At 41.3% G+C, this 16,602-nt stretch overlaps 1 protein-coding gene across 1 annotated transcript in view; it reads right to left on the bottom strand.

Moving 5' to 3' along the window:
- Positions 1 to 16,602, bottom strand: part of agrn (agrin) — a 476,432-nt gene that overhangs the window by 143,336 nt on the left and 316,494 nt on the right. The window contains exon 6 of the mRNA XM_017305640.1: positions 4,521 to 4,745. Coding sequence (XP_017161129.1) covers positions 4,521 to 4,745 — 225 coding nt within the window. The remainder of the gene's footprint in view (positions 1 to 4,520; positions 4,746 to 16,602) is intronic.

The raw sequence follows: 16,602 nt of genomic DNA, 5'->3' as shown, positions 1-16,602 counted from the left end.
GATGGGGGGTGTTAACTCGATGGGGGGTGTTAACTCAATGGGCGGTGTTAACCTGATGGGGGGTGTTAAGCTGATGGGCGGTGTTAACTCGATCAGGGGTGTTAACTCGATGGGGGGTGTTAACCTGATGGGTGGTGTTAACTCGATCAGGGGTGTTAACTCGATGGGGGGTGTTAAGCTGATGGGTGGTGTTAACTCGATCAGGGGTGTTAACTCGATGGGCGGTGTTAACCTGATGAGGGGTGTTAAGCTGATGGATGAGGCTAACAGTCAAACCAGAGCAGAAGAGGACAGAAGTCGGATGTTTAGACCTTTGCTCAGGTAGATAAGATCAGTAGATCAGATTGACTTCATGTGTAAGTATCAGCTGATCACTGATCACCCAAAGTGAAGGAAATTTGTGCCGATTTATCAGCTGGCTAATTTATCTGTGCAGTAGAACTACACTGAACTGAGATACTTTAAAACACAAAATGTGTGTGTAAAATTTCACCTTTTAAGATGGATCTGTTCTCATACCCTTACCTCCTCCAAGCGAATACAGTGATCCCTTACTATAACGTGGTTCACCTTTTACGGTCTCGCTGCTTCGCGGATCTTTTTTGTGTGCAGTTTTTTTCACAGTGTTTTCACAGTGTTTCACAGTGTTCTGCATCCTGATTGGCTAAACAGTCTCTGCCGTTCTTCTCTACCTGTGTGCCAATAACGTTACAGTATTTAAATATAAGCAGGGGTGAAAGTAAGGGGGTACGGTTGGGTACCGCTACCCCTAAAACATTTAGCAGGGGTAATCAGTACCYGCAAGAGAGGGGAGYGGCTGTCWGCTGTAAAACATCAGTGGCTTCACTGTGCAGCTGTGAATTCACCCACTAATCAGCCGTGACTGATTMGTTTTTCAAGAACAATCTAAAACACGACTTAATCAGTTAATGAATACCTTTTTTCTCATTTCATATTGTTTCTGAACTGTTCATGCTTTTCTAGAGCAGCAGTGCAATACGACCATCGCGGAAGGTTTTGAGTCTCAGCATGAGGTGACAAACTGAACGCAGCCAGGAGGCTGAGAGCAGCACGTCCTCCTCTGGGTCCTTATCAAAACGTTCAGAACTTTATGAAAGAACAAGAAAAAAATCAACAAAACATGTTCAAATTAATGACTCAACAACAATAATAATCTCAGTGATTATTGTTTCAACAAGGTGTTGCGCAATTCTGTGCGTTTCGGTTCCATTACCAAAATAAAAAAGCAGAGCAGGAATTTAAAATTAACTAATCAACCACCGCTGTGTTCATGAGAGGTTTATTAATGATCGCAAAATAAATATCAAGCCTGCAAACCTAATATCGTAACGGACTGAATGTTATGTTTTTAACGTAATCTCGGGTCGGCCTAATTCAGTGGAAATATTGATGTTGATGAGATTTTCTCCAAAATAACCTCTTTCAACCTTTGTAGCTCCACTGTTGAAAATGAGGCTCTAACATTCACAAATGACAGTGAAATAAAATCCAGTCCAACATCTGGTTTGAGGTGATTCCTCTGGAAMCTGTTGGARGAAAAATATCCCAACTTCAGAAGATGAGCTTTAACCTAACAGAGCTCTGTGGTTCCTCCTATCAGTATGAGAGTCAGGGTGAGAGTCAGAGAGGCACCATGTTAGGAAGATGAAGTGGAAGTTGGAGAATCTTCAGAACAAACAGGTCATGATGCTGGGCTACTGATTACCCCTCTGTCTGGACACAGGATCAATAGAACCAGTTTCAAGGCTAAAATGAATAGGAGTCACGATAATGCCAAACGTGGAAAACTGGGATGCATCCATGCCATGATGTTCAGGATTTAGGTCTCATGGCATCTCAAGGTGTCAACATTGCAGCCAGTGGGCTGAAGGAGGAAATACAGCTTTATTTTTGTAACAATTTAAGAGCTACCCAGCTTTTATAAATGTATATTTATTTATTTATTTTTTATTCTTTTTTGTCATAGTACCCCCAAGAATTTAAAACTACTTTCACCCCTGAATATAAGTAATACAGATTGGCCATTCAGGAGATGAAAACTGAAACTTTGAATGCCTGCTGGAAAAAACTGGCCAGAATCAGCACAAAACCCGACCAGAGGCTCGCTTGACGAGATCCGTCGATCTGCCGTAGATACAGCTGTGAATCTCGCGGGGCAGGTTGGAGGAGACGCTTTAATGACATGACTCCGGATCACATTAAGGCCCGATTGATGCACACACACATCCGCTGACCTGAAAACAGGTTTTGTTCTTAGGTTTCAATGTAGAGTATTTAACTATGCTGTGTAATAATTGTAAAAAATAAAGGTAACTACTTCGCGGATTTTGCTTATCGCAGGTTATTTTCGGAACGCAACCACTAAGAAAAACAAGGAATCACTGTAATGCTCAATGTCCTGTTAGAAACATTTCTGTGTTTTATGTTTGTTGGGTTGGAACTTGGAAACAAAGCAATGGTGCTTCAGAGATAATATCACTGACCCTGGGGAGGAGAGCAGGACAAGGCAGGACCTTGGATGTGAAGAGAAGACAAGCAAATAGATGAAGAGACCATCGCCTTGATGCGCTGCCTTCCTCCAGAGAAACCCGCTCTGGCCTCACTCTGCCTTATCAGTACACGGATCATAATGAAATGGGCCTGAAGATGTGCAGGACCACGGTTCTACCTCATGGAAACTCTGGCTTTATCCTGCTGTCCATGCTTCCAGGACGCAGGAAGAGAAAAGGATTTATGTGGAACTGCAACTCATTGAATCACTGCCAAGTCTGGGCGAGTCATTCAACACACTCCAAGGATGAAACAGCCGATCATCGGGAAAGGAAGAAAGAGAATAAGTAGCTGAAAAATAAGAGGGAATGGTTTCCAAAGACCTTTGGCAGCGCCACGAGGAATGACAATACCAGGGCATTTTAAGAGAAGGACAGATTGGTTTGGTTAAAAAGGCAGGGTGACCTCCGGCCAGGATCCGGATTGATTTCTAGCAGCACAATGCAGAAGCTCGCAGAGACTTGCAACTGAATAAACAAGGGTTTTATCGTAATTCACGCAGTGTCTCTGCATGACGCAGTGCCTAGGCTGCCAGCCAGACCATTATCTGAGAGAAAGACCATTACCTCCCATTAACTGAGAAGGACTGCTTCCAGAACCCATGATTTTCTCTAGCTGAGCAAGTACGGTAATTACAAAAAGAATAGCTTGTTTGCCGCAAAAACTAGCAGCGTGGATAAATCAAACGGGTTTGGCCCGAGGTTTTAGATGAAATGGCTGCAGGGAGATTTAGAGAAGCATCAGGGCCATCTGCTCCCCTGAGCCTTGGCCCTTCTGAGGGAAACACGGGCGACTCGCTCCCAATTTATACAACCAACCTTCTGCCAGCGGATCTACGCATCCATTTCTCTGCAACCCAGCACCCGGCTTCAGCTCCTGCTGCTGTGAGACAGAGTTACTTTTTGTTGTTCTTTCACTCCATCTGGCTTTGCCAAGRAAGTAAAAGTTGAGTGTGTCGAGCGTAAACAACCACTTGCCAGATGATAACAAGGAAGAGCAAAAGAAGCAGACAATAACAACGGCTCTGAAGACCTACTTAGAGAAAACAACAATTCACACCACAGGAAGGCCTGCGTGAAGCAAAGCAATCTGAAAGAAAAATGAGAATTAGCTGAGGTGTGCCAGACGTAACTGCACTACGAGGAGGGAAAACAACAACAGAGGCGGTGGGAGTAAACAAAGGAAATAGGAAAAAGTAGGAGAAAGTTGTTTCTGTTTTGAGTATATCATAAAGCAGAAATGCCTTTTTTATGGTTTCATCTCCTCAAATAGAAAGATATGCAACTTATCCCCCAAAACACATTTCAACTTCATTGCAGCCTTAAAAGGACCAGCTAACATCGTTTCAGTGATTGCTCCATTAACACAGGTGTGKGWGTTGATGAGGACAGGGCTGGAGATCAATCTGTCATGATTAAGTAAGAATGACACCACTGGACACTTTAAAAAGAGGCTGGTGCTTGGCATCATTGTTTCTCTTCTGTGCACCATGGTTATCTGTAAAGAAACACCTGCAGTCATCATTGTACTGCACAAAAATGGCCTAACAGGGAAGAGTATCACAGCTAGAAAGATTCACCTCAGTCAACAATCTATCGCATCATCAAGAACTTCAAGGAGAGAGGTTCCATTGTTGTCTTCTTCTGAATTACATTAACAGAAATCTTATGCAGTTTGTTTCATAGATTCTATGAAACAAATGGATGAAGGTCAGAAAAGGCCAGGTTTAGTATGGCTGCCAAATCAAGCATTGTTTGTTTTGGTACATACATATTTACCTTGGCCACAAAGGTAAATATGTATGAATACCCAAAAATAGGTTGTGAAATGCAAAAGTCACTACAGAGCTGGCTGGCTGGTATTGTACACCTTTTTTTATTATCTTTAACTTTGACTAACCAATAGGAAACATGACACCAAGAGAAAAGGAAGCAGAGGACAGGACTCACCGCAGGGTCCGTGGAATTGGACCCGGATGTTCTTCTGGTTCTTGCAGGCTTGCTGGTGGAGCTCACACTCGTTACGGTAGTCCTTCCCGTTGCTGCCGCACACCATCTGATTGGGCTTGTCATTGCAGCTGAGGGGGCACATGCATTTAGCTGACAGGCCGTCCGATGACTGGACGCAGGTGCTGCCGTAGCTGCAGGTCACCTCGGCGCAGGGATTCTTCAGAGCTGCAGGCGGACACACATGAAAGGCTCATTTAGCCAAAAGCATTTTCTCTTTCCTTTTCTTTTTTTCCACATTGACATCTGTCAAACAGCAGCAGAAGAGTGCTGAATGCTCTCTATACACTGGAGTGCATTATGATTGACAGGCCATCTTATCCTTGTGGCTGCTGGTGCACTTTTAGAAGCCCACCGCAGTTGTTTGAAGAACTACTTGACACCCGTTGGGTAAGGATGCGGCACCACAGTTGTCGACTCGTACCGACGAGTCCTGTTCGTTTCAGCGAGCGGCGTGAATTGAATTACAAGCTTTGCATTTGGACCCCACATTCTGCATTGCTATGCTAGAGCAGCTTTAATCGGCCCAGCTGCACAGCAACCCTTTGAATGTTTACCTTTTCACAAATTAGTCCAAGAGAAAGAAGAGAAAAGGAAGCAGAGATATGTAACCTCCCCCCCCACATGCATACCCTAAGGACAGTTTCCACCCCAATTAAACAACAGGCCACTTGTCGCTGAGTGGCTCATTCTAATCAATGGAGAAGGTGAAACTTTTAATTTTGCCGGCATTCGCCACCAGCATTGGGGAGTACAGGGAGTTTCCAGGAGCTTCGTGTGTTTGACAAAAGACATCCATAAGATTACAATCGTTGTCATTTCTCAGCATAATCCATATTTATGACTGTCACGGACACAAACATGCTCTCTAGTTGGAGCGAAGCAGAGCGTTGGAAGCCCTCATTTCCTAAGCCTGGCTCCTTTTCTTTCTTTGTAATAAATATTTACCCATGTCTGATATTATCAACCCTCTTTTGTTACATCCAGCATCGATGAATTTAATTTAAAGGTGTGGCCAAAGTGTATAGGCTGACTTGCATATTGCTTTGTGCTTCTTTTTCCCTCCACCTATCATCATTTGTGAGCGAAGACAAGGGGAAATGTCTCTTTTAAAAAATTCAATACCCGTTCTAACGATGGAGCAGCACTGCCTTGTTAATAACAGAGAGGAGCGCATGAAGAGATATGTATATTAAGGATGGGAACGGAGACGAGATTGTTATAAGGAGTACTATTGATCAAAGGATTGCCCCACCTTGCTTCCCTCATCTTTGTGACACATTCTCTCTTCCCCTCTTTTTCTCGTTCTGCTGTCAAGTTCTTTTGAGGTCTGTTGCCTCAGAGTCGCTAATGAACACCTCCTCCTTTGCGCCGAGGAACTTTGAAACTGCTGCTAGACCTAATTTTATAAGTATCTTCAAAATAAAGTGCTAAATTGCAGCCCAGACCAAGGGGAGACTGGTGGAAAATGGTTTAGTGAAATCAAAAGTAATTACTGAAAATCATCAGGTATTGTGAGTGGCTGATGACAGCCTTGTGGCTTTCCTGCGCTGACTAGATGGCCATTGTGATGCTTTGTGTCTTATCATGTGAACAATGAGATGCTGATGACCTGCAGGATACGGCATTGAGGTAACAACCTTGTTGGAGCAGCAACACACAAAGCACATCCAGCACACACTGAATGATCTGGGCTCAGGCACAGTTAGCTTCAATGTGTGGCTGGGATTTTGTCTGACAGACCGAAACAGCCTGATGCATTTAATGTTAAGTGGATGAAAAATGATTCAGTAGTGTGAAAAAGTGTTTGGCTCCTTCCTGATTTCTTTTTTTTTGTTTTGTATGTTTCTGCAGTGTTTCAGAACATTAAGCCAATTTCAACATTAACCAAATAATCCAAGCAAATAAATGAAACCAGGCATTTGCAATAAGATGCCAGAAGCCTTTAATGGCACTGTACAGGAATTTTGTCTGTCTGGTCTTCGCAGGATTGTTCTAATCCACATTGGAGAATGACCGGCCACATCATCAGGTCAGAGGTCAAGAGGATTGTCAGGGTTGTCCATAATTTTCTCCATTTTATGTAAAGTCCGTCTTGGCATCATCATCTCCAKACGTTCCACCACCATCCCCAGAACAGAACCGGAACCAGAATCGGCCTTCTTTGTCAGGTTGTTGAGCCTCTTCCTGGTTCTAGTTCTGATGGCTCTCACTAACAGACTGATGGAAGATCCAAACCTTGAAGGATCTCATCTTCCTCCAGTCTCTCAGTCTCCCAAATTCTGAGGCAAGATTTGAAATATTATGAATTTAATAATGTACTATAAGAAAAAAAAGCTGGAAGAGACAAAGCTCTAAAGGCTTTTAGCTGAAAATGAAATAAAAGGTGGGTCTACCAAGTCAGGGAAGCTGAAAGCAAACACGACACACTTTTCCAATTTTAACTTCAGAAGAAAAAACGGAGGGCTGCACAGTGGTGCAGTTGGTAGAGCTGTTGCCTTGCAGCAAGAAGGTTCTGGGTTTGATTCCCAGCCTGGGGTCTTTCTGCATGGAGTTTGCATGTTCTCCCTGTGCATGGTGGGTTTTCTGCAGGTACTCCGGTTTCCTCCCACAGTCCAAAAAACATGACTGTCAGGTTAATTGATTTCTCTAAATTGTCCCTAGGTGTGAGTGTGCRTGCATGGTTGTTTGTCCTGTCTGTCTCTTGTGTTGTCCTGCAACAGCTGGCAACCTGTCCAGGATGTATCCCGCCTCTCGCCCGGAACATTAGCTGGAGATAGACACCAGCTGACCCCACTAAGGGACAAGGGTGTTAGAAAATGAATGGCTGAAAAAGTGGAACATATTTTTCCTTCCACTTCATAATTCTGCAGTTCTGGTGGGTTGTGGGTTGTTTTGGTTTGCTGGTGTGAGTGAACAGGAAGCAGAAGAGGAACCCGTGTTTATTTTGTGGTATAGACATCTTTGCACTTTTTGATCTCCCTGAATAATAATCTGGGCTTTCCTACACTCCCTGCTTCCTCTGCCTCTGAGTGGAGCAGTAGCTTCACAAGCAGAGGATGGTGGGAGCAAAAGAACGAAGCACACAAACAGAGCAAACCTGGGAAGGGAGGTGGGGGCTCTCTTTATTTGAATGCTAAGAGAGGCCAATTTGGATATGAAGCATAGCCTCGATGGGGCGTTAGTGCAGATAAGCCGCCCTTCTCAGACCCAGACAAGCAGACAAATTGCTTCGGCGAATGTGATAGGTGTAACAAGCACAAATGAAAAAAAAAGAAATACAAAGCATGCTCAATGCAGCAAACTTCTGAGTGTATTTTTCTATTATTATCATGTGAAAGGTGGAAAAAAGGAGAAGAGAAAGCAGGAGGAGAAAAAGCTCTGCAGAGCTCCCTTCGTAAAATTGGAATGAGCCTCGCTGCCAATTAAATCAGTCGCCTTTGCTGGAGTGAAGCTTGGCGAGTTTAGACGGGCAGGGATAATGAAGGGAAAAAGATAAGAATAAAGACAGAGAGATAAAGCTTCAAAGTGACACTGTAGAAGCAACATTTCTGCTCAAACAGGAAGCTGAGATGTCTGCGGCGAGGAGCGGAAGCTTCAAACACCCAGCGTTCTCAGATTTTCGTCAAAGCCTTTTCATATATCTATTCATGTTGGCATTCAATTATGATTTACTATGGTACATTTAAACATATACAGGTGGATCTCAATATATTCAAATAACTAAAATGTTAATTTATTTAAGAATTTCTATTCAAAAAGTGAAAAATAAGTCAAAGCAATGTTATCCTTTAGTTTTAACAAAATGTTATTTTCATGAAACGTTGAGTGGATTTAAAAAGCAAAAAACATACAACACACTGTAAAGAGTATCCATGTATCTAACAGTGATAAACAGCAACACTATGACAGAAACAAATCAGAAAAATATAAATCAAACTGTTGATTTGATGTGCAGATACAGAAAATAAATTAACTGGTGAAACAGTAATTTGTACATTTCTTAGGATAAAAAAACACTTAGTACCATAAAGCACTGTTGCAGATTTTTTTTCACAGAAAATATTCATTCCTTTCCAATTTCTAATGGCCAAACACTGATTTCTAGATGTATTCATTGCAAAAACACATTAGTGTGCGTTTTCACAGCAGTGTGTGAATCTCATTAAGAGTTTGGGAGAGACTCGAGGGGTATTGACTGGGACTCAGCGCAGTGTTTCAGGAGCTGCAGCGCTGCAAAGACATCAAGACGCGTCTTACCTGAACTTAACAGGAAAAGGAATGGATGGCTGCTAAAAGGTCAAAAGATCAATTTTTTTTTTTAATTAAAGGGTCTGAAGGGAGAGTGGAAAAAGACACAAGCAGAGGAGCTTCAGATCCAATCTGAAGTTTCAACATTGGATCTCAATTATAATTCTAGGAGCCATGTTGGTCTACTGTGTTTTATTAAGTCCAAAGTAAGGACTGCCGTTTACCAGAGCAACTTCTTTCCACTGATGAATTTTGTGGAGACGCTGAATTCATGAATCTTTAATGTCCAACTCAGCTGACCCAAACTCCACAAAGAATCTACTGTTAACATGAGACACAGACACCCAAACCTATCAGAGCAACCTGAGCTTCACTAACATCTGAGCAGAACCAGATGGCCTCCATGTTACTGATGCAGCTCTGCATGTACAAGGAGGCCTAACCAAGTGCTGTGACTGTATATTGAACACTCTGATGCAGGACAGATATATTATAAAGAAGGCTCACATAAATCTGTTTTCATGTTCTATTCATATTTGCTGAGAAACTGAATTGTAGTCTTAAGCCGTAATTATCAAAACGAGAGGAAAAATAGCGTTTGTATACTGATAAACTAACTGTGATGACATTCAAACCTTGTGAGATGCGCCGTACCTCTGAAGAGCAGGCTCCAGTGTCATCTTGCCCCATCGTCTAATTCCTCAACCCACTTCTTTTCTTTCCAACAAATTCACAGCAGCTACTCTTGGCACATTGAATTAAATAAGTGTCTTCGAAAGCTGAGAAATGTGGTCTATTATGTGTGATTCTGGTCAGATTATTTAGTGTTCTGAGACAGCTACAGAAAAATTGAAAGAATAAACTGAGTTCATTTTCAACGATTCAGCTACTTCTTAAAGCACTTCTGTCATTATTGTGTATTCATCTGTCTTTTCACTGAGCACATGCTCTACTATTAATCACAAGTGGCTCAGATTTAAATGGGCAGACTTCCAGAGAATACCTATAGTCAGCAGGTTTCTTATATTGTCCACCGTTGTGAGGAACATGCTGGGCCTGAAATACCTGGTGCCTAATTATGGATGAGCATGAGGTAGCGTATCACCATCGCAAACGTGAACACAGACACATCCTAATGTTAATTAAATTGGTGTTTAAATTGGGACAGAAATCAGTCAGTGATGTAGTGTTGCTGTAGAGGCAGCAGAAGAACCATTAAGAAACCAATAAGATMTGTTTACTATTCATGGTGCGCCTCCAGACTTAAGAGAATACTTTAAGATTACAAAGGAAATCAATGCCAAGTGGCCGTAAGGAGATAAAGAGCTCATGCTAAATTTGCATGTTTCACAGATTTTGAATTGAATTTATCATTAATAATAAAAGAAAAAGTCTGAAATTAGAGCGCCTGGATGAAAGCAGCTGGTATTTTAGAGGGTAAGCACTGATRCCACTCCTTCAGAGCTACAAAGAAATATTGATAATTGCATAGAATATTATTGTGATTTACCCCAAAAAGGAAACATGACATGAATTTCAGGTAACTACTGCTGCAGCTCCCATGTTTACCAGTGTAATACAATTGATCCCCACATATTCAAGGTTCTGAATTTCTGAGAAACTTTTATCCAAGTTATTTGCAAAGAAATCTGCCTTTTTTGTGGATTTTTTATACATCTAGAATATTTGATGGAAAATCCCACTGAGACACAGTGCTACTTTTTACACTATTGGCTGGTGTTTGAGAAACGGAAAAGAAACTGAAAAGAAAAACAGAGCAAAATAGAACGAGTTACTGTAGCCGGCAGAAAAAAAACAAGAAGTACGACAAAGCCCACCAAGCCCTTTGGTTTACTGTGGATGCAAAAACTTTTCATCTGTTCTGATCAGGTAAAATGTTGCAAACAAAAAAAAAAGTTATATTTCTTTTTGAAAAGGAACAAGCTGACAATTAACCAATGGCTACAATTAAAAAAACGTTAAAAAATATTGATTTATTAAAAATGTAAGTCTCAATGAATCATTTGCTTATGTTATAGAACCACGGCAGTCTTTATTAAACAGAAAATAAGAGCGACTGGAAGTTAATTTGGACAGTTGTCATCAAAATGGAGGCTCTATAAAAAGACAAGTTGGCTGTGCAGCTTTCTGAAACGCTGATTAGAGCAATATTTTAATTTACCTGGAATATCCAAACCTCTGTAATATTTGAGTTTGCATTTGACATCAGAGGCATGCAAATGAGAGAAAGCCTTCTGCTTGATACTGAAAAGTTGGGAAGAGTGGTTTGGAGGGATGGGAATTACAGTTATCCTCTCTCTGAAAATCTCTCCCTCTGGCAGACAGGTGGGGAGCTTTACTGCTCTCTGATCCACTGTTTGGTGCAGCAGTTTATTAGTGCTTCATTAGGGACAGGGAGCTGTCAGCCCCGTGCTGACTTTACGTGATGCCCTGCCACCGCAGCACCAGCAGCAGCCAAAATCTGTGTGTGTGTGTGTGTGTGTGTGTGTGTGTGTGTGTGTGTGTGTGTGTGTGCGTGTGCGTGTGTGTGTGCGTGTGCATTTGTCTGGAATACCTTGTGGAGACCATTTTCCTGACACATACTACATTGTAGGGACCCACTGCTCCTTGTGGGACCGAAGCCTGATCTCCTCAAGGGGAATCGCTGTTTTTGGGTCAGGGTTAGATTGTGGACTAAGGTGTGAATTGAGTTTTGGTTCGGGTTAGGATAAGGGTAAGGTTTAGGCTGTAGAAATGAATGGAAGTCAGTGGAAGGTCCCCAAAAAGATGGCCATGCAAACGTGTGTGTGTGTGTGTGYGTGTGTGTGTGCTTCGCTCCCTGTTGTTGATAGTGATAAAGGAGGGAGCAGGGGGTTGAAGAAGCTAATCAAAAGCAATGATGCGATGTGGGGGGACTCAGCAGTGTGTGTTCTAATCAAGAAACTCCACCATTTTTCACCAGCAGGAGAAGAAACTGTGGAAAATCACAAGTAAAAGAGACAGAAAACATTGGTGTGGGACAGAACCAGAAATGTAGATGTGAAATCTGTGACCGGGTTATGCAGAAAAATATGAATTCACAAAAACAAGACTTAAAAGTTGAATGTATTGGTAAACATCCGTACTGAATCATTGATCTTTAGACAAGAACAAGACTCACCAATACCTTTAAAAGACATATAAAAACTGGTTTTGGTATAAATAAACTAAAAATTTGAATCTAATTTTGTTTCTTAATTTCACTAAAGTTGTTCACCATTTATTTATTTAATTATTCAGACCTTAAGAAGGACAGATCAAATAAATCATCAAAACCCCAATAAATTTTAAGCTCAACTGTTGACTTGCCTATCAGAAATTCAAAAAAATCTGATTTTCTTGGTCAACAGTTTTTAGTAACATTGAAGTGTTTAAAAAAGTTAGGAAATGCAGAAGAGGTGAAAGAATCTTCCAAAAGGAAACCATATTTTCCACTGAGACGTCTGCTGTTCATCCAGGCCGCTTCTTCACACAGAGAGTCAGAGCAGAAAACAGGAACGCTAAGCTATTTACAGCTAGCTGTTTGGTTTTAATGTCCGTCAGTAATGCTGCATCTGGAAACGATGGCCGTCTTTCTGAAATCTCAGTCTCTATTCTCTAGGGAATCCACACTAAACCAGAGTAGGTGCAAAGGACGGATGCTGTGTTCAAGTTGTAGTCAGAACTGGGAAATTTTGACTTCCCAGTGGAAAGTTGGAATTCTCTCTGGGAAAGTGGAAGCAACACAGACTACCCCCAGCTATGACTTGTAAGGCCAACTTTGCATTTCAATATGGCTGCTCCTCGCATCAACGATAGTAATAAGTGGTGAAAACATGATAATTTGTATAAGACATGTAAGAATGCAGCTAAAACCAAAGCTACATGTAGTGCCTGCTACTTTAAAAGTGGCGTTTGTGGTGTAATGCTTGTTAGAGGTATTGACGATGTCTGCAGGGGTTGAAATCTTAACTTCTTAATTGGAACGCTGTAACCAGTCAAAGCTTCACCTTCCGACTTCAGAGAAAACTTGAACACAGCAGGATGATTACACCAACTGCATGATTACATTGTCTTTATTTAATAACAGCACAAGTCTGTTTGAAAGTGACTGCTCTCTCACGCACAGTGTGACGTCACCTCTTCTTTTTACAGGAAAAAAKCCAAAAACAAACTTCTTCATTGCTGATATTTATAATTCTCAAAGCCAAATTGAAATACGCCAAAATCAATTTACAAAACCAGAGACTCACAATCAGATAGAAATCTAGCTAATGACTGATACCAATCTAAAGAGATCTATTAAAGTAACAATGCTGTCCAAAGCACTAACAACATTTCTGCTTTTTATTGAAATCCAAACAGAACAAATGGTATGCATAAAAAAATATGGACAACAAGAAAATCATATTTTAAATTAAGAGAAACATGATCAGCAAAGCTGTGAAGTTTGTAGAAAATGTTCAGGGTTGGATGATCAGGAGGGATGGAGATAGTGAGACAGAAGTGTGCTGAAGTGAGATAAGGGAAAGGGTCCAAACAGGAGCAAGAAAAATACAACATGGCACGGTCAGAAAATAAACAGACGATATCAATGAGGACTCAATCCCAACAACTAAATATGGATGAGAGAATCTTCTGCTAGATATCCAACCAAAGCATGGAGCAGCATGTGGATGGGACTGAGGGATGGCCAAAGGATTAGCAATTATACACACCTCTCCAGCCACACACACAGACACGTTCAGTCTGAACATCTTTTTCTGCTGTGATGCCAATGGCTGGAAGATGCTTCTCTGTGTTTGATGTTGTTCTTCAAAGAACTCCACTGACCTGAAGCTGTTTCTCTCTTTCATACACTTTGCTGCATTAACCTTCAGAATGGAAAATGAACCACAAAAAGCCCTCCGCTGCTGAAGCAGAGAGCATGGTGAAGCAGGAAGAGGCGTGTCAAAGAAGACAGGCGCCATGAGGGCAGAAGAGGCAGGCCTTGAATCTCTGGAAATATTGTCCAGAGAAGTGTGTTTAAAAACTGAGGATGCTGTAATGGCGCTACACTGAGGGTTTCTCCACCACGGCTGCCATTTTTCCAGTGGCAGATGTCTCACGCTTGGAAGACGTAGTAAAGCACAGGTGTGGTGCTGAAATGACTACACAGAGCCCATTTATTCTCCTGAGTGACAGAATGAAGACGGAGCGAGATTAAATCGTCCAAAAGTGGCATTTATCACWAACAGGCAGACATCCACATGGTGTGGAGATGAACAGTCACACAAAAACAACACAATCTTACAAATTAGGCCTCAGAAAATGTGCTTGAGTACATAAAATAAAAAAAACACAATAAAAACAAATCACTTAACAGACATATCCCAGAGACCTGGGTTATGTATTTAATCTTACCCTGTGTGTAATAATTGGGAGCATAAATCTCACTTTAATGAAACCAAAATCAGCAAAACCAGACACACAATATCTCCACATAAAATTCCTCCAATAATTTACATAAACGATGTGCAATCAAAAATGTCAGAAGTCTCATAAATGTCTTATGTCTCAGCACAATCTAGAGAAACTCATCCATTAGTTTATCTTTAGCCGCATTAATTATTGCAACAGCTTCTTCACAGGTCTGATTAATAAATCAATCAAACAGCTAATCCTAATTTAGCCATAAGCAACTCTAAACATGTGGGTTTTACAGTTTTCTGGAAGTTTGTTCCAAATTTGTGGTGCATAGAAGCTGAATGTTGTTTCTGGATGCAGAGCAGAACCAGAACCAGAAGATCTGAGGGGTCTAGACGGTTGGTACAGCAATAACAGATCTTTAATGTATTGTGGTGCTAAACTGTTCAGTGATTTATAAACTAACATCAGTATTTTATTCATTTATTTTTTTGAATTGTGCAAAAGTAATGGCATGTAACAGATTGGATTTGGTTTGCAGGTATGGTTTGCTGGTGAATTAATGACTTCTGCATGCATAATGGTTTAAAAGGTTAAAAAAATAAACATGCAAAATAAAAAGATACAACACCCTAAAAAATGTTGTCCTCATAGGGCCGTGAGCTGAGAGCGGTCCCTGAAACACACATTCTCTCTTATTGTGTCCTGATTAACAGCAGCTGCTGCTGGTGTGCAGCCAAGGCCAATCATGTTTGGCCTTTGCCTTCAAAACGCTTGATACTGAGTGATGGCTGCTGGGCCCAATATGGTGTTCAGAAGCACTACAAAGTTAGTTGCAGTTGGTGTTTGGTTCCGATCAAAAACACAAGCACTTGAGAGAAAATGTCCAGACTCTGATCAGCTCAGGTCCTGATAAGGACCAATAGTCAGTCTTTATTCTTGATGATGGTGGTAAACGTCTCTGTGAAGGTTGACAGCTGATGCAGGCGCACCTGAAAATCACAAAAACTGATTCTGGTCTTTGGTTCTCATTCAGATTCTTGTACTTATTTGTTCAATAACTCTTAACAACTAAAACTACACATTTTATTCATTTATTTGCAGACGCTGTAGTGTTAACCCTTTTACGCCTAAGTTTCAAATGTCTGCCTACATATTTCTTCCTTATTTTAATTGTAAGTAGTTCTTTAAATGTCCTGTGAGATGATATATTTACCCATGTATCCATAACAACTGGAACTTTCAATATCCAGCAAGTTATTTTCACAATTTACCGTCTATTAAACAAGTGCCCCCCGGATTAATAGACCCTTTCACAGTGACGTCAGACAATGGCCGCCATAACTCGAAGAGGTGTATCTTTACTTCCTGTGTGATTTTGCCTCGGGAAACCTGACTGAAAAATTAAGGATATAATAAAAGGTTAATAAAAACAGCATTTAAGTGTTAGATAGCCGTTATTACTCAGTCAATCCACCATTCTCTAACTGTGTATATAATAAACAGTCTCCGATTGGAGAGTAAACCAGCTAGCAGCAGCTTTAGCCACAGTTAGGAAACATAAACATCGCTGCCTGTCAGTGCTGTATTGATAAGTTTAGCTAAAATCACTGACATCTTCCGACACTGTTGTTTAGAAAAGCATTTTAATTATTGACTAAAGCGCTATCTGTCAAATAATTTACATATTCTGATGTGATTCATAATTTCTCCATTTGTTTTGTTGTCCATCTTTCTCAACAGTAGCCGACCTAACAACCTACCATATCTGGGATGGTCTTGTTCCTCTGTCCATGGCAGGTTCAGTCAATCAGCTGTGGGACATCTGCTGCCTAACGTCAAACTATCATGGGCCTCTTGATTTAAAAGGAGACAAACCAGTACAGAGCCTCCCTGCTCCTGCAAGTCACACTTCTTGGATGAACACTCTTCCTGTGTAGCTGTGTTAGAAAGAAAATCTTTGTGTATCTATTTTATTAATAAATTAATTGATGTTGTGTAGAGTTCTGTAAAAACTATTGTAAATAGCTTGAGTAATCTACATATGTGCAACTTTTACATTTAAATGCAGTCTTTCGGACTTGGTTCCCGGAGTTAGCCGTGRCTGTAAGCTGCTTTCTTCTAACTGCTAAAGTAATGGCTCCGCCTCACCCCGTAGTGATCGACTCCCTGCTGCCTCTCAGACTGCCAGGATCTCATCGTTCTCTCAGTCTCTGATACTCTTTGTCTGTTGCTAATAAAACTGATCGATCAGTCATTGTTACCATGGAAATCCTCACTGCGCCGCGGATTCCGGCTGCGGGTTTTTCCTCTTCGTCTTCCTGCTCTAAACACAGCGCCGCTGCGCGCC

This window comes from Poecilia reticulata, linkage group LG7 (assembly GCF_000633615.1).
Source record: "Poecilia reticulata strain Guanapo linkage group LG7, Guppy_female_1.0+MT, whole genome shotgun sequence".
Lineage (NCBI taxonomy): Eukaryota > Metazoa > Chordata > Actinopteri > Cyprinodontiformes > Poeciliidae > Poecilia > Poecilia reticulata.
The sequence above is the reverse complement of the archived record's forward strand: the minus strand, read 5'-3'. Positions and strand labels throughout refer to the sequence as shown.